The sequence below is a fragment of the Pelophylax lessonae genome (genome assembly GCF_965119305.1).
Source record: "Pelophylax lessonae genome assembly, chromosome: 8".
NCBI lineage: Eukaryota > Metazoa > Chordata > Amphibia > Anura > Ranidae > Pelophylax > Pelophylax lessonae.
The window spans coordinates 37364529-37387417 of NC_138775.1; the positions used below are offsets into that span (position 1 = coordinate 37364529).

A 22889-nucleotide genomic window follows, 5' to 3' on the forward strand; every position below is an offset into this window, starting at 1 on the left:
ATAAGGCAGTACAACCAACCCTCATGTACTGGGCCCAGGCCTCATCAATTCAAATGGTAGGCCCAGGCACCTACTGAGCAGGACGGCTGTGCTGTGTCTTATTGCAGACACTGATCCTCCCCCCTTCAGCGCTGCCAGTTTACTATGCTTCGAATTGTGAATGAGCAGGAAGATTCAGAGTGTTTCTTATTCATTCACCTGTGAAGCTGAGGCTTCAGAGAAAGGGACTGATAAATCTATGTCCTCAATCATTTTCAGCCAGGGGGGCCCCTGTTAGGTAGGCTGTATGGGGATTTTTAACAGCAGTCCCGTGACTGTCTGCAATATATAATATAGCTATAATTTGCTGGATTTAAATGCTTTAAATGTTCACATCTTGTAGGAGGGGAATCTTCGCAGCTGCCATGGCGGGCAGGAGTGGGGAAGGTAGATTAAGGCACTGGAGGGTCCCTGCTATATTGTGGAGGCAAAATTAAAGGGTCTATTTAAAGATTCACACTTTTATTAAAGATTCACATATTTTTCACCTTGGATTCAATTAGAAATGCTACGTGTACATCTTGGGTGAAAGATGTATGAACCTTGGGTGAAAACATTGACCTCTATGTTTTTTTCTTTCCTTGATTTTATATAAATATATATTTTTTATAATGTTGCATTATGTAAAAAAAAAAAAAAAAAAAATATATATATATATATATATATATATATATATATATCTATATACACACACACCTGAGTACACACCTCACATTTTTTGTAAATATTTTATTATATCTTTTCATGTGATAACACTGAAGAAATGACACTTTGCTACAATGTAAAGTAGTGAGTGTACAGCTTGTATAACAGTGTAAATTTGCTGTCCCCTCAAAATAACTCAACACAGCCATTAATGTATAAACCGCTGGCAACAAAAGTGAGTACACCCCTAAGTGAAAATGTCCAAATTGGGCCCAATTAGCCATTTTCCCTCCCCGGTGTCATGTGACTCATTAGTGTTACAAGGTCTCAGATGTGAATGGGGAGCAGGTGTGTTAAATTTGGTGTTATCGCTCTCACTCTCTCATGCTGGTCACTGGAAGTTCAACATGGCACCTCATGCAAAGAACTCTCTGAGGCCTAGGCTATAAGAAGATTGCCAAGACCTTGAAACTGAGCTGCAGCATGGTGGCCAACACTATACAGTGGTTTAACAGGACAGGTTCAACTCAGAACAGGCCTCGCCATGGTCAACCAAAGAAGTTGAGTGCACGTGCTCAGCGTCATATCCAGAGGTTGTCTTTGAGAAATAGAAGTATGAGTGCTGCCAGCATTGCTGCAGAGGTTGAAGGGGTGGGGGGGGGGGTGTCAGTGCTCAGACCATACGCCGCACACTGCATCAAATTAGTCTGCATGGCTGTCGTCCCAGAAAGAAGCCTCTTCTAAAGATGATGCACAAGAAAGCCCGCAAACAGTTTGCTGAAGACAATCAGACTAAGGACATGGATTACTGGAACCATGTCCTGTGGTCTGATGAGACCATGATAAACATATTTGGTTCAGATGGTGTCAAGCGTCTGTGGCGGCAACCAGGTGAGGAGTAGAAAGACAAGTGTGTCTTGCCTACAGTCAAGCATGGTGGTGGGAGTGTCATGGTCTGGGGCTGCATGAGTGCTGCCAGCACTGGGGAGCTACAGTTCATTGAGGGAAACATGACTGCCAACATGAACTGTGACAGAAGCAGAACATGATCCCCCCCCCCCTGGCCGCAGGGCAATATTCAAACATGATAACTACCCCAAACACACCTCTATGATGCCTTGCTAAAGAAGCTGAAGGTAAAGGTGATGGACTGGCCAAGCATGTCTCCAGACCTAAACCTTATTGAGCATCTGTGGGGCATCCTCAAACAGAAAGTGGAGGAGCAGTCATGGAGGAGTGGAAGAGGACTCCAGTGGCAACCTGTGAAGCTCTGGAGAACTCCATGCCCAAGAGGGTTAAGGCAGTGCTGGAAAATAATGTCGGGCCCAATTTGGATATGTTTACTTAGGGGTGTACTCACTTTTGTTGCTAGCGGTTTAGACATTAATGGCTGTGTGTTAAGGTTATTTTAAGGGGACAGCAAATTTACACTGTTATACCAGCTGTACACTCACTACTTTACATTGTAGCAAAGTGTCATTTCTTCAGTGTTGTCACATGAAAATATATAATAAAATATTTTAAAAAATGTGAGGGGTGTACTCACTTTTGCGAGATACTTTATATTCATATTTTGTATTATATCATATTTAATATACTATACTATATTTAATATTTTTACATATCATAATTCTTTCTTAGCGAAAACAAGCAAAGCTATAGAAAAAGGCACTTAGGGAGCCGGTTTGCTTTATTAAATGACGGCATGTTAAAGTTTTGCAGCACAATCACAATAATAAAATATCAGTCTACATTACGACTGGCGCTTTGCGAACTACCCATCGCTTCCCTCTCCATCCTTCAGCTCGCTGCTCCCTGTTAACCTGGATCGAAGTAACAAACAATCAATCTTGAAAATAGATGCAACAAGCCCTGTTCTGAGCAGCTAGTCACGACCTTGAGCTGGACCTTCAATCCCGTACTGCGCCTCCAGATGGCGCTGCTGCGTTTTTAAAATAAAAAAAAAAAAACCTCAGCACCGGTATTTTATCAAATTAAAACACGTCTTTCCAACACCGGCACAGCCACCGTGCTCGGAATGGCTAAGGACCTGGTAGCTCTCTAGCAATTAACTCATAACCCAGAGTGCTGTCCTACACAAGCCTCTATTGTATACCCCAGGAAAAGGATAAATGGACGGGGACGGCCGGCAATATTTCAAACCAAACAAAATGATTCCGCGGCTTCTCTACAAATTTAATGTACAACACACCTGAGGAGCCGATCCCGACTGCTGGGCGGCAATTATTTCCATGCCAGGCGCTGGGAACAAACAGGCGGCGAGTTTGGTAATTGGGCACCCCGCAATTTCCAAACTTTTTACCTGGCGTCCCTTTTATTTAATCCAAGTCTTGGCAGAAATACAGCATTTAGTAATAAGTACAGCTGGTAACCCATGTCTGCTTCCTGGATTTTATATGAGCTGCTTGAAAAAAAAAAATTCAGGCTCCAAGAAAGCAATCAAACCAACAGCTTCTGTGGTTACAGACACATTTTTGTTATTTTTGAAGCTCCGTGGTGCAGTGCGCAAACTAACACCAGGTGCAAGAAAATGTGAGCGCACAAAAAAGTGCACAGGGCGTACACATGGTCCTCCTTGGAAGGGAAGGAACCCTGGCCCTGATCCACCAAGGTGCAAGACTCCAGACAGGGACAGGGGTACCCGTGATCCACCCAGCCAAATCCTTTTCTTCAGGAGACCTGATGAAGCAAGGTCTACCCAAGTACCGCAACATCACACACCCAATGTGGGTCTCAAACCCACAACCCTGAAATGAAAGAATGTAAACCCCAAATTTTTATATCCCTGATATGTGGCTGCTGTACCATTTAATTGTATAAAAAAAAGTATCCTGTTCTCTTTGTATTGCTTCCTTTGTGTGAAATCCCTGGTGGTCCTTCTGCTTTATTATTAAAAACTGACCACATTAGACATGGGAGTATAGCAGGATCAGTTTTCTGGCTGTGCTGAGAACACAGCCTGCTCTCCTTCAATGATCAGGCTTGTCCTGACATGCCCACCCTGCACAGCTATTCACTGGGAAGTTCAGTGAGGGTGCACATATACTTTAAGACTCCATTCACACTAGCGCGACTTGTCAGGTCTCCTGTGTTTTAAACTGTCAAATCGCATGACAAGTTGCTCCGGTGTGAACGGGGACTAAGGGTCCATTGACATTGTCGTCCATTAACACTTGCACGTTAATGTACATTGTACTAAAGAAGCCCATGTAACATGTATTCACATCTACAATATGTTTTTTTGCATTGTTTTCATGTTCTGTAGCACAGATGCATTAGGAACATATGTTGGGATGCAAACGGACCAACCAGAAGACTGCTGGATTGAAAGCTGAACTGCATTCTTCCCTTCAGTCTTCTTGCACAGTTGTACAGACTTCACTCTTGTGCTGAAATTGCTTGCTCTGATTTCACAGCATGCTGTGAGCTTCTCACAGTGTGCAATGGAAGCTGCAGCAAGTTAGATGGAGCATTATCAAGCCCTTTCCTGCCCAGCCTCACTGTCTTTGGCCTGCCCCTTTCATTTATTAGATTTCGGTTGTTTTAATAAAGAAGGCTCAGCATTACATATGGGGGGTTACCTAAGGTGGTATGCATGCCAATACAGCCTGCCTAGGAACATCCACTCTTCCAGACTGATTCTCACCCATCACGGCATTTTGATATTTGCATAACTCCCCTTAAGAACCAGCCCACAGCATGCATCTGGACTGAGGACTCTTGTGCGCAGGGTGCTGGGTAGGGATAGACCGATATGTTTTTTTCAGGGCCGATACCGATACCGATATTTTGGTCACAACGTATCGGTATCGGCCGATGTGGGCTGATATTTTGTACATTTAAAGCTTTGAAAAATAAAGACAATTTTTGACACAAATCTGGTACTGAGCATGTTAATTTTTGTTTAATGCTTAATGGCTGGCTTGCTGGCACCCTGTGGTGGATGGCTGGCTGTCTGGCACCCTGTGGTGGGTGGCTGGCTGTCTGGAACCCTGTGGTGGGGTGGCTGGCTGTCTGGCAACCTGTGGTGGATGGCTGGCTGGCACCCTGTGGTGGATGGCTGGCTGTCTGGCACCCTGTGGTGGGTGGCTGGCTGGCTGGCACCCTGTGGTGGATGGCTGGCTGTCTGGCACCCTGTGGTGGGTGGCTGGCTGGCTGGCACCCTGTGGTGGGTGGCTGGCTGGCTGGCACCCTGTGGTGGATGGCTGGCTGGCTGGCACCCTGTGGTGGATGGCTGACTGGCTGGCACCCTGTGGTGGGTGGCTGGCTGGCTGGCACCCTGTGGTGGGTGGCTGGCTGGCTGGCACCCTGTGGTGGATGGCTGGCTGTCTGGCAACCTGTGGTGGGTGGCTGGGGTAAGGGTGCCCCAATAGCCCCAGGAAGGGAACGTCGCTGCTAGAATTTGAAGTTGCTATGGACTTATGCACTTGGTAGCATTTATTTTAGCTGATAGGGATGTGTGTGCAGTAGCTCCAAGCAACGGTGATTCAGATGTGCTGCAATCTGAGAAAATGTCTCCACCTGAGGGTTCGGTGGTGTACGAGACATTGGAGGAATGGCTCAAGCAGAACCAGACTACAGCGCAAGAGGCTGAGATTGTAGGCTCCAACTACATGCAACCCCTGGAGCCTTCTGAGAAGATTGAGGATTTCCTGGCAGGATGGGAAAAAGTTGCAACAAGGAAGGTACAACAGCCAGTATCCTGCTTGAGGTGTAACCAACTGCCTGAGGAATGCAAGTCTGCAGTTACTCCTGGCAACTGAGATCTTGTTTTTCCCCGCATCCTCCACCATTTGTAATATGGAGGTGTTCAGTTCAGTGGTAGATGCATTTTTACACTGAAGCCAGGAGTGGAGCCTCAGCAGTAGTACTGCAAGAACACATTGAGCAAGTCGGAGGAGCCCAAGGTCAGGGAGAACAGAGCGAGCAACAGTGCTGTTGACTGAAGAGCCAGGTGGCTCAGCATTTTTGGTTAATACTGTTTTGTGTGAAGCTGGAACCACTGTATGGGCAAGTTAATGAACTTTGTTTTTCTTTTAACAAAAGTGGGCTACCAAGCCCTTAAATGTAACTCCCATGTGATGTGGACTCACTATACAAAATGCATCTACCCTTGAGCTTAGCAACCCCATATCACAGTGAACATTACAATAACAACCCAAAATATACGCTTACTGATAATGCTTTTCCTTTAAACTTAGACATTAATTGCCAAAAACTATGCCTTCTTTTTTCCCGCCAACACACCCACCTTGTAAGACAAAACACAAATGTAATATTGGGTGTTAAGACTTGCCCGTGATGATGTCATTTCTGCTCAGAGAATTAGATGAAGTTACACATAATTGTGCTGGAATAATTTATGAGCATTCAGTGGAATTATTAGGAATTTGAAAGACACATACAGTATAAACATCTTACTAATTTATCTAACATGGTTGAACCTTCTTAAGATTGACTATGTTCTATCCAAAAACTGATCAATTAAGGAATTATAAGATCTGCCCAATATTTCATTTGCAGTTGAACTTAAGGAATTGAAGAATAGGGCCATCCAAAACTGATATTTCAGTGTTTGGATGGCGAAGAGTTAAACCACCTAATAGACTTGTCTGTCTCTTGGAGATTCCATTGGTTAGACCCCTGATGAGTTTCTGGCTCATTGCACCTTCTTCCACCATCCCTGCTGTATTATTTATTCATTTTATAATACTGAGAATGTAACAGAAGAAGCTGGAACACACAAAGGTGGATGGTAACACCTAAGATTCCAAGGTGGACAGGAGCAGAGTTGGGAATTAAGGTGGGGTCCCTTGACTATTGGGGTATAAAAGCATGCATTGATGTACAATTTTCCTTATTTTGGATCCAAGGTTGCAGCTTCACTTTATTTTATCCAGCACACTTCCCCTATTTATCTTATACAAAAGCATGCAGCATAGTGGCTTAGTAGCAGAGATGTATAGTAACTAAGTAGAACTACTTCACTACTGGACTTAAGTACCGAAAGGCGGTATCTGTACTTTCCTAGAGTAGAATTTTTTTCTCCTACTTCCACTTTTACTTCACTACTTTTTTATTGATGATTTCAATACTTCTACTCCAATAATTTTTTTTTGTGCTGCATAGTTACTCGTTACTATTATAAAAATTACCACTGCCAGAACAGTAGATGGCAGGTTTCATGAAGTTCAAAAAAATGTGTATAATGTCATGTGTAAATCAGCGCATACGAAAATAAATGCTACTGTATGTATAAATAAAAGCTGCATTTGAAATAATAAAAAAACAATATGATGTTCAAACTTTTGACTTCTTTCTTTAATAACTACATAACACAGTACTTGTACTTTTACTTTCAGTACTTGAGTAGCAATTTTTTTTCCAAAACTACTGGTACTTTTACTTTCAGTACTTGAGTAGCAAAACTACTTGCAATACTTAAGTACAAAAAATGTTGAATACTTTAGTACTTCTACTCAAGTCACTTTTTGATCGAGCACTTCCACTTCTACTCAAGTCACTTTTTGATCGACCACTTGTACTTTTACTCAAGTATGGGTTTCGAGTACTTTATACAACTCTGCTTAGTAGTTAGAACTTCTGATCCAATAGTCCGGGACTCCACCATAATCCCCAAATCTGTTTCTGTCCAGCTGGGAGTTTTAGGGGTTCTCGTCCACCTTTGTGTGTTCCTTGAAGAACCAGGGTCTCCGGCTCGAACCAGGTCAGGACACTATCTTCCGCTTGCATGACCTTCCTCTGGGTACTATTATTTCCTCCCACATTCCAAAAATATGCTGGTAGATTAAACAGCTCATGTTGGCCCTAGTTTATGTAATTGTATGTGAGATAGGGACCGTAGATTGTAATCTCCTTGAGGGCAGGGCCTAATCTAATTGTAAAATATATGTAAAGTACTGCAAAAAATTGTTGTGTTTTATACTGTATGTACCTGAAAAAAATATAGAAAGCCCAGAGTTGTCTCTACCCACCATGGTGCCCACACAGTGCTACTGCCCAGTGGGGAGCCATCTGTGAAACATCAGGAAGTCACAGCTGGCTCCCTTATCCAAGATGGTGCCGCCAGAGAGTGGTAGCTTGGCAAAGAACTGCGGGGACTTCATGGTCTGATAAGTGTTTGTTTCTCTTCCTCTTTAAGACATGCTAAAACATATGTGACATACAATAATAATGACTGAGATGCCACTTTAGCATACCGTACACCTAAAGTGGTAGTAAACTCTATTCTATCACTTGTACATACAGACAAACCTATAGTAAGGCTTGTGAATATCTCCTAAAATTGCACAGCATACCTGCATACAGTGCCGGAACTGAAGAGCCAGTGCCGTAAATGGTGGCTCCCATGTGCACTGCGCCTCCAGCCACCATGTAGCCGGAGGATGCGAACCCGGAGGAAAGACTGAGGGAAGATGTCAGCCCTCTCAGCGGTGACAGAGTGGTGCTGGAGGCTTCATTCTAAGGTAAGTCTCATAATGTGCTAGTAAGCAATGCATACTAGCACATTATAACATTCCCCTGCAGGGGATTTTTTTTTTCAACCACTGCGGTTTTCTACTGCTTTAAGCAACCTGTACTTACCTTCCCTGTGCTATTTCACACTACCTCCTGGAAATATACACAGACTAACATGGTTTACCCCACCCCTACCTGATGGTGCTCAGAGCTGTTGATTGGCTGTTTCACCACTGAGTGCTGTATTGTGGTTGGGGGGTATCACATCTTCCAGGCTAGTGGTGAGTAGGGTGGCAAGGGAGTGTAGGAAAAAAAACGGGAAATGATCTGTATTATGTCTCCTATAGGGCAAACCTCTTACATTATGTAATATGGTCAAAGTAAATGCGCATTTAAAACATTTACATTTTAATGCGCATGTTCCAACAAGCTAAAATGCACGTTTTGTGATTCCTTATAATAAAGACTATGGGGGTGATTTACTAAAGGCAAAAAGATTGTGCACTTTAAAAAGTGCAGTTGCTCCTGGACTTCTAGATTGTAAGCTCTAACGAGCAGGGCCCTCTGATTAATAAAGACTATGGGGGTGATTTACTAAAGGCAAAAAGATTGTGCACTTTAAAAAGTGCAGTTGCTCCTGGACTTCTAGATTGTAAGCTCTAACGAGCAGGGCCCTCTGATTGCTCCTGTATTGAATACTGTAACTGTATTGTCTTCCCCCACACTGTAAAGTGCTGCGCAAACTGTAGGCGCTATATAAATCCTGTATAATAATAATATAATAATAATAATAAAACAAAAAAAAAAAGTATTTTTGCTTGCACATGATTGGATGATGGAAGTCAGCAGAGCTGCTGCTCATTTACTTAATTGTGGAGCAACTGCTCTTGCAGAGTGCAACAGTTTTTTTGCCTTTAGTAATTCAACCCCAATGTGTCTGCTCCCATCTGCAGTGCATTTTGAAAAATACGACATATATATTTTTTCTGCATTGTAGTGCATTTGGAGGCCCAAGGAGATCAATGGCAGTACATCTGAACACATAATACATTTTGATGTGTTGGCAATTGGTATTAACGAGGCAATCAATGGCTGTTAACCCTATCCGCTCCAAATTCTTTAGGCTGGGTTCACATTTATGCGAATTGGATGCGGATTTCTCCGCATCCAATTCGCATGACAGGAGACTGTGACTGGCTCTCAATGGAGCCGGTTCACACACCTCTGGGGTGGCTGCGATCTGCATTGGAAAAGGGTCCTGTGTGTTTTTGGCTCAGTTTTAGGTCTGAATTCATGCGAAAATTCAGACCTGGTTTGCACCTGAAACAGGGAACAAGGACGCACTGGTCCCCCTGCTGCGGACGCAGCTAGTGTAAACCCGGCCTTATTCAACAAGGCATTGAAAATGTGCATCAAAAACCATGTGAAGGCACAAAGGAAAATGGATGTTGATGCAGCTCTACACACCTCTACTCTTTTAAAGATTTAAATGGGTCCATATTATGCTATTCAATAAGCACATTTTTTTTGTTTTAGAACTGTAAAGTTATCCCTCTACTGATCTGTATGCCGCTGTGCCGCCATCCCAAAGACTGAGCCCTGCAGACCCCCTTCTTCTCCTCTCGCCACCCGTGTGAACAGGAAATTGTCATAATATAATTTGATTCAGGTGAACAGGCTGCAGGAATTTGGTTGAGAACAAATTAGCTGCTTACGGCCACAAGGTCAGCCACAGGCTGGAAACAACAACGTCATTAACAAAGATCACAGGTCACCCCCCCTCTGGAAGCCGGGATTAACATTTCGTTTTCCTTGTGATTTAGACGAGTAGAGAGTAGAGTATTTTCTGTGCCATGAAAATGACTGTTTTTTGGCTTAAAGGTTATGTTCACCTTTTCACAAAAAACGAAGAGGTGAACTATCTCGAAATATCCTGCCCACCCCTCCAGATCCCAATACACAGCCCCCCGGAGAGAGTATCCATCATAATGCTCAAAATGGCAAGCGCTTATTGGTGATGGCACTGATCAATCAGAATCGCTTGTATCTTTTGGAACACCTACTAGAAGAAGATTCCCTTCTCTAGGGATAGACCGATTATTGGAAAGGCCGATATATCGAGGGTCTTTATGCGCTTTCCCTGATATATCGGTATCGGCCCTGGAACTGGCCGATATTGCCGATATTTTTGTGATGTCATTCTGCCATTCTGCCGCCTCCCTTGCCTTGGACAGCCTCGTCTGGAGTCGGGACTAGTCTCGCGGGAGTGTATCACAGCACAGCAGCTTGGTGCCAGCCAACCACCCACATCCATAGGCCCTGTACCAGCCAGCCAGCTACAGGCCCTGTACCAGCCTGCCTACCACAGCCCCTGTGCCAGCCACCCACCCACCACAGAGTGCCAGCCAGCCACCCACCACAGGGTGCCAGCCAGCAACCCACCACAGGGTGCCAGACAGACAGCCACCCACTGACAGGGTGCCATACAGCCAGCCACCTACAGACAGGGTGTCAGACAGCCTGCCACCCACAGGCCCTGTACCAGATAGCCACAGGCACTGTACCAGCCAGCCGCCCACAGGCCCTGTACTAGCCAACCACCCACCACAGGGTGCCAGACAGACAGCCACCCATCACAGGGTGCCAGCAAACCCGCCATTAAGCATTAAAACAAAAATTAACATGTTCAGTACCAGATTTGTGTAAAAAAAATGTCTTTATTTTTCAAAACTTTAAATGTACAAAATATCGGCCCAAATTACATAAGACCAATTAAAAAAAGGATTTTTAATACAGAAATGTTGGCTTACTGAAAAGTATGTCCATGTACAGTATAGTATGCATTCAATATTTGGTGGGGGCTCCTTTTGCATGATTTACTGCATCAATGTGGTGTGGCATGGAGGCGATCAGCCTGTGGCACTGCTGAGGTGTTATGGAAGCCCAGGTTGCTTTGATAGTAGCCTTCAGCCCATCTGCATTGTTGGGTCTGGTGTCTCTCATCTTCATTTTGATAATACCCCACAGATTCTCTATAGGGTTTAGGTCAGGCGAGTAATGCAGTAATTCATGCAAAAGGCGCCCCAGCCAAGTATTGAGTCCATACTATACTGTACATGGACATACTTTTCAGAAAGCCAACATTTCTGTATTAAAAATCCTTGGTCTTATGTAATATTCTAATTTTCGGAGATACTAAATTTGGGGTTTTCACTAGCTGTAAGCCATATCATCAAAATGAAAAGAAAGAAGTGCTTGAAATGTATCACACTGTGTGTAAAGCATCTATATAAAAATGGGATTTTTGTCTTACCGTAAAAACCATTTCTCTGATGTTCATTGACGGACACAGCTCCTGTCATTCCACTGACCATTGGGCTATACTGCCCCCTACAGGAGTGAAAGACTAGGCGGAAAAAAATTCTGGCTACACCCATGGGCGATCCCAGGGGGTATACTCCCTCTCTCTGCTATAGTCACTCAGTTTTGTTACAAGCAGTGTCAGGAGAATTATACCTCCACAGAGGGGAGGGTGCTGTGTCCGTCAATGAACATCAGAGAAATAGATTTTTTACGGTAAGTCAAAAATCCTATTTTCTCTTTCGTTCATTGACGGACACAGCTCCAGTCATTCTTGACCACTGGGATGTCCCAAAGCAGTGTCAAACACGAGGGGTGGGAAACAGCAAAAAATTCCTTAGGCTAAACAGTAGCCAACCAGGCAACAGGTGCTCAATCAAAAACAACTGGAGCCCCCCTGAAAAAAACAGTACACCCTAAAAGAGGATCTGGTCCTCTTAACAGCAGCCCGCAAAACCTTTGGGCCAAAAGAAGCATCCGCAGATGCCAACACATCCACTTTATAAAACTTTGTGAAAATGTGCACCGACGACCAAGTGGCCGCCTTGCAAACCTGCGTCACTGACGCCTGATTACGGAAAGCCCAGGAGGCACTAAGTGCCCGAGTAGAGTGCGCCTTAACAGGGAAGGGAGGAAACTGACCCCTGAAGGAATAGGCCTGAACCACTGTCTGTCTGATCCATCCTGAAATGTTCACAGAGGAAGTGGACAACCCTTTGTGAGGTCCATCCGTGAGCACAAATAGAGAGTCTGACTTCCTGAAAGACTCCATAGCTGCCAAGTACACCCTAATTGCCCGGACCACACCCAAGGCATGCAAGGCAATTTCCTTCCAATGTTTAGGCCTGGGACATAGAGAAGGCAACACAATGTCTTCATTCTAATGAAAGTCAGAGACCACCTTAGGAGGGAATGATGGACAGGGGCGAAGCACCCCCTTATCCTTGTGAATCACCAAATAAGGTGAGCGACAGGATAACGTCGCCAGTTCCGACACCCTGTGCGCAGAGGTGATAGCCATCAAAAAGGCCACCTTCTGGGACAGCGTAAGCAGGGAAATCTCCTAAATATTTTCAAAGGGAGGCTTCTGTAGAGCTGAAAGCACCAAACTAAGATACCAAGGCGACAACGGAGCCCACACTGGAGGAACCAAATTTCGGACACCCTGAAGAAAGGTACGCACCAGGGAGTGTGTGGCCAAAGGTCGTTGGAAAAAATTGTCTATCTAAGAAATTTTGTCAGGACCAAACATCCAAGCAAGAAACAAGGTCCTTACTCCTGACTAGGCAAAAAGAAAAATTGAGTGACTACAGCAGAGAGAGGGAGTATACCCCCTGGGACTACCCATGGGTGTAACCAGAATTTTTTTCTGCCTAGTGTCCTACTCCTGTAGGGGACAGTATAACCCAATGGTCAAGAATGACAGGAGCTGTGTCCGTCAATGAACAAAAGAGAAATATAAGAATTTCAAACTTTCTGAATTGAAGTACTGAAATAAATTAACTTTTTTGTTATATTCTAATTTTTTTTTAGGAAACGCCTGTATATTTATATATATCTGTATTATATTCAACTTTTTATTATTATCATGCATTTAAATGAATATAAATTTATTTTTCGCCATTATCGCCATTTTTGTCTGATAATTTTTGGCGGCCATTATCTGCACTTTTTTGTCTGATAATTTTTGGCGACCATTATCGGCACTTTTTTTTCTATCTAGCGCCCAACATCTTGGTGCATCCCTAGTTATAACTCTCCCTTACTCTATCCAAAATGTATAAAAAAGTTTTGGGTTTAGTTCTAATTTAATCTAAATTTATAAGCTCACCATTAGGCTTGGTTCACACTGCTGAGACTAGGGATTCGACCTATAAGACCCCAAGTCACATGACATGTGAAACCCCATGTTAGTCAAAGAGAGCTGACCAAATTAGCATTACTGAAGTCGCTCCGAGTTCAGAAAAGGTTCTTGTACTACTTCAAGGCGATGTCTATCCGACTTCTATTCTCTTCTATTCTTTATGTCTATCAAAGTAGTACTCAAGTCGCCAGGAAGTCGCCTGGCAAAGTCGCTTGACTTTCTGGTCGCAGAAGTGTGAACCAAGTCTAAAACTGCTCTTCCATATAAGCCAGTTTGTATATTTAAATACATTTCAGCTGCTTATGTTCCTAATGGTGGAAGCAGGTCCAGACTGTATATAAGGTTTGTATTCTGATCTTCCTCTGCCATTTGCAATAATTCTCCAATGGTATTGGTATGTCACAGTATAGTCAGAGATCCCCCTCCTCCTGACCACAGTTGGGCTTATTAAATTAAAGCTGTCCTCAAATGTCAACATACATCTATGGCAAAGCTTATCTACCGAAGAAAAAAATGTAATATACTGTATATATTTATAGCGTACCAGATGTGGTGGCTGCATTTATTTTCTTTCTTCAGGGTTTTTTTATCTTTATTTTCACCTGGTGACCCTGCCAGTAAAACATTTCATGCTGTACGGTGACAACATTTACTAACTGTACAGTATTTATTGAGAAGAAGCATTTTTACCTTAGGTAGAGGTGCTGTAGGACTACAGAACCCTTCCGTTCTCCATAACAGACGGTATATTGCAGACCACATAGGTAGTTTGGAAAAATTTAACTGATAATAGTGCAGGAAGTGATCAGCTCACTAGAATCAAGACTAACGTGTATATAGACTATATTGCCAAAAATATTGGGACACCTACCTTAACACGCACATGGACTTTAATAGCATCCCAGCCTTAGTCCGTAGGGTTTAATATAGAGTTGGTTCACCCTTTGCAGCTATAACAACTTCAACTCTTCTGTGGAGGCTGTTCACAAGGTTTAGGAGTGTGTCTATGGGAATGTTTGACTATTGTTCCAGAAGAGCATTTGTGAGGTCAGGCACTGATGTTGGACAAGAGGGCCTGGCTCGCAGTCTCTGCTCTAATTCATCCCACAGGGGTTCTATCGGGTTGAGGTCAGGACTCAAAGCAAGGTTCCACAAAGACATGGATGAGTGCGTTTGGAGTGGAGGAACTTGAATGGCCTGCACAGAGTCCTGACCTCAACCTGATAGAACACCTTTGGGATGAATTAGAAGGGAGACTGTGAGCAAGGCCTTCTTGTCCAAAATCTGTGCCTTACCTCACAAATGCACTTCTGTAAGAATTGTCAAACATTCCCATAGACATACTCCTAAATCTTGTGGACAGCTTTCCCAGAAGAGTTGAAGCTGTTATAGCTGCAAAGGGTGGGCCAACTCAATAGTGAACCCTACGGACTAAGACTGGGATGTCAATAAATTACATGTGCGTGTAAAGGCAAGTGTCCCAATACTTTTGGTAATATAGTGTATTTTTTTTTTTTTTTTTTTGCACTTATGGAACCAATATAGCAAAATTCATTGCCCCACTGAAGGGGTAGATTTTGTCTGATTCCCAGAGTGCTGCTTTAACTCAGAAGTCCTGTATACTTTGTTATGTGAACTCTGTCAAAGCAGAGGAGAGGATCTAAGTTCTAACTGGTTGATTCTCCACTTTGGCAAGACCAAGTGTCTAGACCATGGTTTCTCAGCCAAGGTTCCATGGAACCCTAGGGTTCCTCCAGAGTTTGTTATAGGTTCCTTGAGCAATGCGCAATTTCTTCCTCTCAGATAAGTTCCCACTGACACCATTGATCTTTGTAGCTATCTGTAAGGGGGGATTCTTCCCAATGACCACAAGCATAGGGAGAATTTTTCCAAATGACTATCACACTAATGTATCATGAGTTGTAGATATAGTAATTTTTAGCAGGGGTTCGCTGAGACTGGAAAGTTTTTTCAATGTTTCCTTCATATGTGTAATCATCATGGAAGGGAACTTTAAGCAGCATTTTCTCTAGCAAGAAAAGTATTTCAGTCCTTTTGTTACTCTATTACTACATCCCAGCAAACCCGTTAACATAGCTTCATGCTAACATTCGAGTATTGGTCCACCAAAAAAAAAACGCAAAACAGGGGCATGGCTAAAAATAACAAATTAGCTGTTAGCTTTCAACTTGCTATGCTCCAACCCAAACAATTACTGCTAGAATGTGACTGGCTGCTGTGTGGACAATATGTTCCCTTTTATTTAGCATACTTCTAGTTCCTGAAAAAGATGTCTTCTTGATTTCATAAAATAGTGCTAGATCAGTGTTTGTCAACCTTTTTTCAGTCAAGGCACCTTTTACACAATCAAGGCACAATCTCGAGGCACTTTATTCTAAAATGTAAAAAACGAATAGTTGTATACTATGCAGCAGCACGTAGGACACCCAACGTAGGGCATCCAATGTTAGAGGTGATTTATTCTTCCAAAGCAAACGCACATTTGCACACTGGTACTGACTAGTATTCCATTGTTTCTCTTCTTCCTCAGTTTTTTCCTTTACCCTCAGCTAATATGATCCCAGTGCTAATGGAGAGGGGCAGGGGAGGGTCAAACAAGGATGCCGACAGCTGCGCATTGTCCTCATTATCTACTGATGATGTCATTGGTTTTTAAGAAGCTGCCCATTACAAGGTTGTAATGGTACACAATAAAAACCTGTTGCTTTGTGTAACTAAAAGGCAGGGTTAATTCCCCCCCGCCCCCAGCTTGCCTACAATTTTCGGCAATTTTTTATGCACCCTGAAGAAACCTGAAGGCACCCTAGTTAAAAAAGGCTGCGTTAGACTATAGTTATTGTCTATAAAATAATATATATATAATATTGTAGAATAAAACCAACATTCTTACAGTATCTTTTTACAAAAAACAGCTTCAAATACCTTATATCCACCATTGATTTTTCTCTGTCACTTACCTTGTTAAGATATCCCTTGCTGTCACCTATAAAAGCAATTGTGTGCTCCTCTTCTATGTTGACGGCGATGGAGGTGAGCCGTGCGTAGGGACTCTCGAATACAGGGGTCTCCTTCAAGGCTTCCCAACTGGCCATAGGGCTTGGTGTATGGTCAGATCCACATGGATAAGCTTCAAGAGTGTCCTGTAATTGAAAGTCAAAATAAAATAAATTCTCAGAAAAGGTCATCTAGATCTAATGGCATGCGTAGTTATGGTAGACAGTCTACGGGCTTGAGCTTATCCTACACAGTATCATTTTGTTTGAACATTCATGAAAAAAAAATCATTCCTCAGAGCATTCAATAGTACCATTACTGATTTGAAAAATTGTTATGAAATCCCTGGTAGATTTGGTTCTATTGCCATGGCAATGTTTTGAATTCTATGCTTGATTTTGGAATGCACATTACAATAAGTAAAATTTTTCCCAAATGAAAAATATTCACAGTTAGAATTTCATTCTTCTCTATGGAGTGGCAGGTGTGAACAGACAAGTTTCCATTAACACCTGCCTACATCCAATCATTATCCACCAAAAAGAGACAGATGGGGACCCATCGGGTTTAAATGGACAGGCAGTCCAATTACTCTTGGCCTCCCATAGATGTGAGCCGGCTGTGTCTCTGTCCACTCTGCATGAGAGGAGCGGACACAAACCTGTCATCTGCCTGCTCAGCAGGGATCAGTGGAGAGATCCCCTGCTGAGCAAGCGGATCACAGCCGCAGTCCACCCTGTGTGAAAGGGGCCTTAATTTGACCCCATAAAGATTTGAACCACCAGTATTATGTGTTATATAAAAGTAAACTGTACCTTCCTTTATCCTAGGACTTTGAGAGGAGGGACTATTCTAGAAGCACTCACCATGTGCTGCAAGGCAAATTATGTGATTAAATCATATTACAAAATAACCCACAGTAATGGATCCAGTGGATTACTTAGTATTCACAGTTATCAACCATCTGTAAATCAACACAATCCATACTGACTTGCTTATCTTTACAATTACCTTGAATTTTTTATCCACACAGTCAATGGTCTAAAATCCTAACTGAACCCACATCATATAAAGGATATATATATACACAGGGCTTTTTTTCAGCAGGAACGCGTGGGAACGCAGTTTCGGCACCTCCAACACTGAATGTATTTTATAGAAAGGAATGCTGGGGTGTGCTGGAAAGTTTATTGATGCTGGCTGCTGGTAGATCTATTGTCGTGGTGGGGATCTATTTTTGGGTGGGGGGTCTATTGTTGCAAGGTATATCTATTGTTGCTGGTGTGGGGTCCTGTGTTGCTGGGGGGTAAATGGTTGCTGGGAGGGATCTACTGTTGAGGGAGAGGTTTGTTGCTGGCTGTTGGAGGGTCTATTGATGCTGGCTGCTGGGAGATCTGTTGTTGCTGCTGAGGGGTCTATTGTTGCTGGGGTTGTATTTTGTTGCGGGGGGGTCTATTGTTGCTGGGGGGGTCTATTGTTGTGTGACTGGGTCTTTTGTTGCTAGAGGGAGTCTAATGTTGCTAGGATGGAGTATATTAAATTCCACACAAATACTCAGTAGCGCAGAATGATACATGGTTCTGTATTCTCTTAAAGGGGTGGTACAGGGAGGTGGGTATAGGGTGGAACCTAGGGACCGTGCTCAGAAGTTGGTAGTGGGGCAGGTACGAAGGGTGACTCAGAAGGGGGGAGTTCTTGCACCTAATTTTTGAGAAAAAAAAGCCCTGTATATATACATAAGATAAAGGAATGCCAACACATACTACATCTGGGAGGATATGCTGACCAGAAAATGTTAGTTAAGTGGGGGAAAAGCATTTATAGAAGACAAAGCATTTTTAAACCCCAGACCTTTTTTGAACAAAGCTTTTATGGGTGGAACATATTATAAACACATCTCCAATTTATTTTATTAAGACCACGAGGAAACAATTCAAGTAAACTAGTGCTGTACAACAAAAATGATTTACCAAATATCAGAACAATGCCACAATATCAAGAGGTTCCCCCTTCAATGGTCTAGGGCAGGGATAGGCAAACTGTGGCCCTCCAGCTGTTGCAAAACTACAAGTCCCATCATGCTTCTGCCTCTGGGTGTCATGCTTGTGGCTGTCAGAGTCTTGCTATGCCTCATGGGACTTGTAGTTCTGCAACAGCTGGAGGGCCACAGTTTGAATATCCCTGGTCTAGGAGATCATATTCTGAAATGAACTTTACCAGAACATAATTACACGCACAAAGAAATACTCACATTAGGAAGGTGAACACAGTTAGACTTCACGTCATACTCTATGTAGGCCACTTCTCTTTTATCCTCATCCTTGCCATTCCTGGTGTAGCAGATGTCTCTAGTCCGATTGATAAGTCTATCGATATGTTCCATGGAGTACAAACACAATGCTGACTCCTCGCTTACCTTCCCAGATGCTGCGTGCCACTGGGAGAACACAGCAAACAGCACATCTCCCCTGGTGTTCAAAACCCCTCTAGCCAGGTGTTCTCCAGGTTGCGTGATGTAGGCCGCCTGGAGAAGGTTGTAGGTCTTAAAACTATCTTTTGTTTGACAGCTAAGAGGCAACTCAACGTAAGAATAATAATGGGAGTCATCGGGACAGATACGGGAGATATAGGTCTTATACTCCCGAGATGGTGATTTTAAGTCTCGACGATAGAAGAGGAAGTACACATTGGACCGGTGGGTGAAGACTTTAATAAAGTGATGGTTATACTCCGAAAGTCTCCCGACTACAGCTAGCTTGGCAGTTTCCTCATAGGAGAAGACTGAATGGGGTTCAGCACCCGCATTGAGGCTCCGAGTAGTGATTGGAGGAATGCCACCGACTCCTTTACTTGTGTAGCCCCTCCCCACAAACAAAAGGGGTGTAGAATCCTTAGAAAGCCCAGCCAAACCAACTGTGGTGACATTTGGGTCATTTGCAGCAACATACTGGGAGTCTACTGGTCTTTCTGGTCGGAAGAGGACAACATCAACAGATCCCAAAAGTCTTTTTTCACAGATACCCTGGAAAACGCTGCCACAGACTATCAGTTCGTTTTGACTTGGAACGACCAGCAGAAGCTTATTGTGGTTGTTAGTGTTTTGTACATGGGCACACTCTGTAGTCACTGGGGGCAAACAGTCCTTGCTGTCCAAAACTGGTCCAGTCTGTACTGGCTGCTTCTCCAGCTCCAGGTCCTCAGTGAGCTGATAAAGATAGTTTGTAGCTCCAAGATACAGAGTCCCTGTATTGGTATCCAATGTGAGGTGGTTGAACGTGGTTTTGTTCTGTGAAAACGTGACATAGGCTTGTGTGACCGTGATGGTTGTCCCAAGGAAACACAAAGCAGTAAGGAGAACAGTTCCTGGAGGCATGATGATCATTCTGCCAACAAAAAAACAGGAAATATACATTAGTTTCAGACATTTTCAAAAGAACCCCCAAAAGTCCAAAAAGATGGCACACAGTAAAATACCAGCCCACACTGATGCTAATAAGTAAACTTGAGTCAAGATACTGTTAATGGAAATCAATCAAGTTTTATTGCACATTCCACTAGGAAAATTTAAGTGAGCCTGACAGATGATTTAGGGCAAGGTGACAGGTTCCTTGATAAAACATCTGCATCCCCCACCCCATTCGCTTTCCCTGTGCCCTCTGCTACCATGAATGCCTATCAAAGCCCAGACTGGAAAGCATTATGTAAGTTTCATTGTGACCCACGGTTAGTTAGTGTGCCGCTCAGGCTCGATCGTAGTGGATAGTAGAGTGGATAATGTTGCGTCTGCTGCAGGAGTGCTGGCGAGAGATGGTGCTAGTCCCAGCTCCTGTGATCACTGAAAGGAGGAAAGGAAAAATCCCTGAAATCCACATCCACAAAATCCTAGCTGAGGTTGTCTCTCTCATTCCTGTAACATGTTTTTCTATTTTCAATGTACATCTTTATATCACTAATACTTTAGTTGTTCACTTTTTTAGAATAAAATGTGGTGATACCTTGATAAAGGCTATAAAATTTCTGCAGCCAAAACGCGTCGGAACACCGTCTGTTTGACTCACATCCACTCCGGATGTCTCCACAGTTTAAACGACGGAATCACCCAATAGACGAAAGTATAAGTTAAAAATTTGCGGCTTCTACCGCCACTGTTATCCTTATTTGTTTTCACTTTATGTATGTAAAAATCTTGAATAAATATAATCTTTTTAAATTTATGTTTTTGCCTACACAATCCCATTTTTTGGCTTGAGGAACCAACATAACATTGCTCTATTATTTAGGGATGACGGCAACCCCCCATACTTATAGTATTTCCGTAGATCACCTAAAAGGTCTCTCTCATTCCTACCACAGGATTTCGTGGATGTGTGGCACCAGGGATTTTTCCTTTCCTCCTTTCTATGTAAGTTTCATGTTGTGCTGTGCTTGGGCTTGGCGGGTATCCACTCAGACGTATAATAGGGAAAAGGGAAGAAGGTCACATGCTTCCTCCATTCCAGACACTTCAGGTAGCTGAATGGAACAGTGGTAAAGCATATGAATGGTAGGTGTGGGGGGCTTGAAAGAATCTGTCACATTGCCCTGATTGGCTCCTGGCTAAGGAGTAGGGCTAAACCAGAAAAAAAATCACTTATTTCCCATTGTCCCATTGGAGTGACTTCCCTTCACTTCCTGTTCCAGAAATACAAGATGTAAGGGAAGATTCAGCTCAGGTGTCCCTTTAGAAAATTTCCCCACTGTTCCTATTTTGGTGGCAATTGTAAAATTTTGTTTTTCCCATCAGTATTTTTCTTTATCAATGACAGTGAAACAAAAGGAATTGAAAAGGTGAAACCACACAGGGAGGACACAGCAAAAAATATATATATATATATAAAACTCTAACCCTTCTGTACTCTATCTGAAAAAAAAAAAATATTTAGGTTTTTGAAACAAGTGTTTACTACTATGCTTATATTCAGGGCCGCTGATAGGGGGGGGGGGGGGACCACCAGCCCTCTTGTAGGGGGCCCGAGCACACAGGGGGGCCCACTCAGAGAGGGGGATTAGTGATGGACAACAAATACAGAAATCTTCCTCCAGCACCTGAATCTGCTCTGTCCCTCTCCCTGCTATCAGCTTGTATCTGTTGAGAAAGAGACAGTCGTCCCTCACTAACCCCCCTCCCTTGTGTGGGCCCCCCTCCCAGCACTTATCTCTGCTCAGGAGTTTATTTGTAACTTTGTTTCTCTCTCTCTGTCTCTCTGATCACTGAGCTCCAACTGCCCAGCCTGTATATTTTTCTCATCTCATCTTCTTTTTTATTTAACATAGTTTTTTTTTTTTTTTTTTTAGATTTAGCAGGAATTATGCGAGTTTTGTTATATTTGTGTCTGATAATAGTGATTTTGTTGTAATTTTAGCTAAATATATCTTTAATATTTTCTTGGGGGGGCCCTGCCAGGTAGTCTGTACGGGGCCCTGCGATTTCTAACAGCAGCCCTGCTTATATTGCATTCACCTGTTTTGTACAGTGACCACTGTTAATTTTCATTGAATTGCATTCTGCTTGATTTTGAAAATGGCTAGCATTGAGATTGCAATGGCCAGATCTGAAGCATAAATTAACAAGAAAATAACAATGGAGGAGCCATACTTGAAGGAAATCCAATTTTCCCAGTTGGTAAGGTATCACGGTATAAAGATTGCTTTCACTCAGGGCTTTTTCTAAATTGGATATTAGCGTGCATGAGAGGCAGAGCTTGCAAGAAGCCATGGAAAAAAAATTAAACAGCATTTTCCAAAAGGGGGGAACGAGGGAGCCATTATAATGTAAGAGGCGAAGTACTGACTTCCACCGCTTAGCCAGTCCCTTCGTGGCTGCCGAGAAACTCACAAAGGGCATCTGCTTGGTTTACTAAAAGCTTAAAGCAGCACACTACCTATGTTAGAAATGTATTAGAGCGAAGAAAGGTCAATATGATAAATCTATATAATATAGCCTCTAATGGCAGAGCTGCTTGGATCTCTAAATAAAATCAGTTAATTTGTTCTCAGTGTTTTAAGCTGATAGGGCTGCAAATATGCAGATTAACTGATATACTAAATTATGTCAAGAATTTTTTGGAGACTCTACCTGTCCCATTTTATTATTAACCTGTGGTCAGGCTAAGGATTTTCAAGAACTTACATACTTTTGACATGCAGTAAACGAGTTTTAAACAAGCCCCACTGATCTTTGTAGCTGCAGGCACAGTGGAGAAATGTATCCTCAAAATTTAAAGCACATGCACTGATATCTATTGCAGCTGGGCTTGCCCTGTTCCCAGCTCTCAGTAGTGATTCTGCAGACCAGCTCACCCTGCTTTCCTCCATCAGCAATGACTCAGTAGCTCAGATTCCCTCTCCCAGCAGTGCCTCAGCATCTCAGGTCCCCCTCCCAGCAGTGATTTAGCAGCTCAGTTCCTGAGTTTGAATTACTGAATTA

The 22889-nt window shown here is 43.1% G+C and overlaps 1 protein-coding gene across 3 annotated transcripts in view; it reads right to left on the bottom strand.

Moving 5' to 3' along the window:
• Positions 1-22889, bottom strand: part of PLXNB1 (plexin B1) — a 356193-nt gene that overhangs the window by 91928 nt on the left and 241376 nt on the right. For all 3 annotated transcript variants that reach the window (XM_082265197.1, XM_082265195.1, XM_082265196.1), the window contains exons 3-4: positions 18675-19806; positions 16387-16569 (exon numbers count right to left, since the gene is read on the bottom strand). In XM_082265197.1, coding sequence (XP_082121323.1) covers positions 16387-16569; positions 18675-19805 — 1314 coding nt within the window. In that variant the 5' untranslated portion in view covers position 19806. The remainder of the gene's footprint in view (positions 1-16386; positions 16570-18674; positions 19807-22889) is intronic.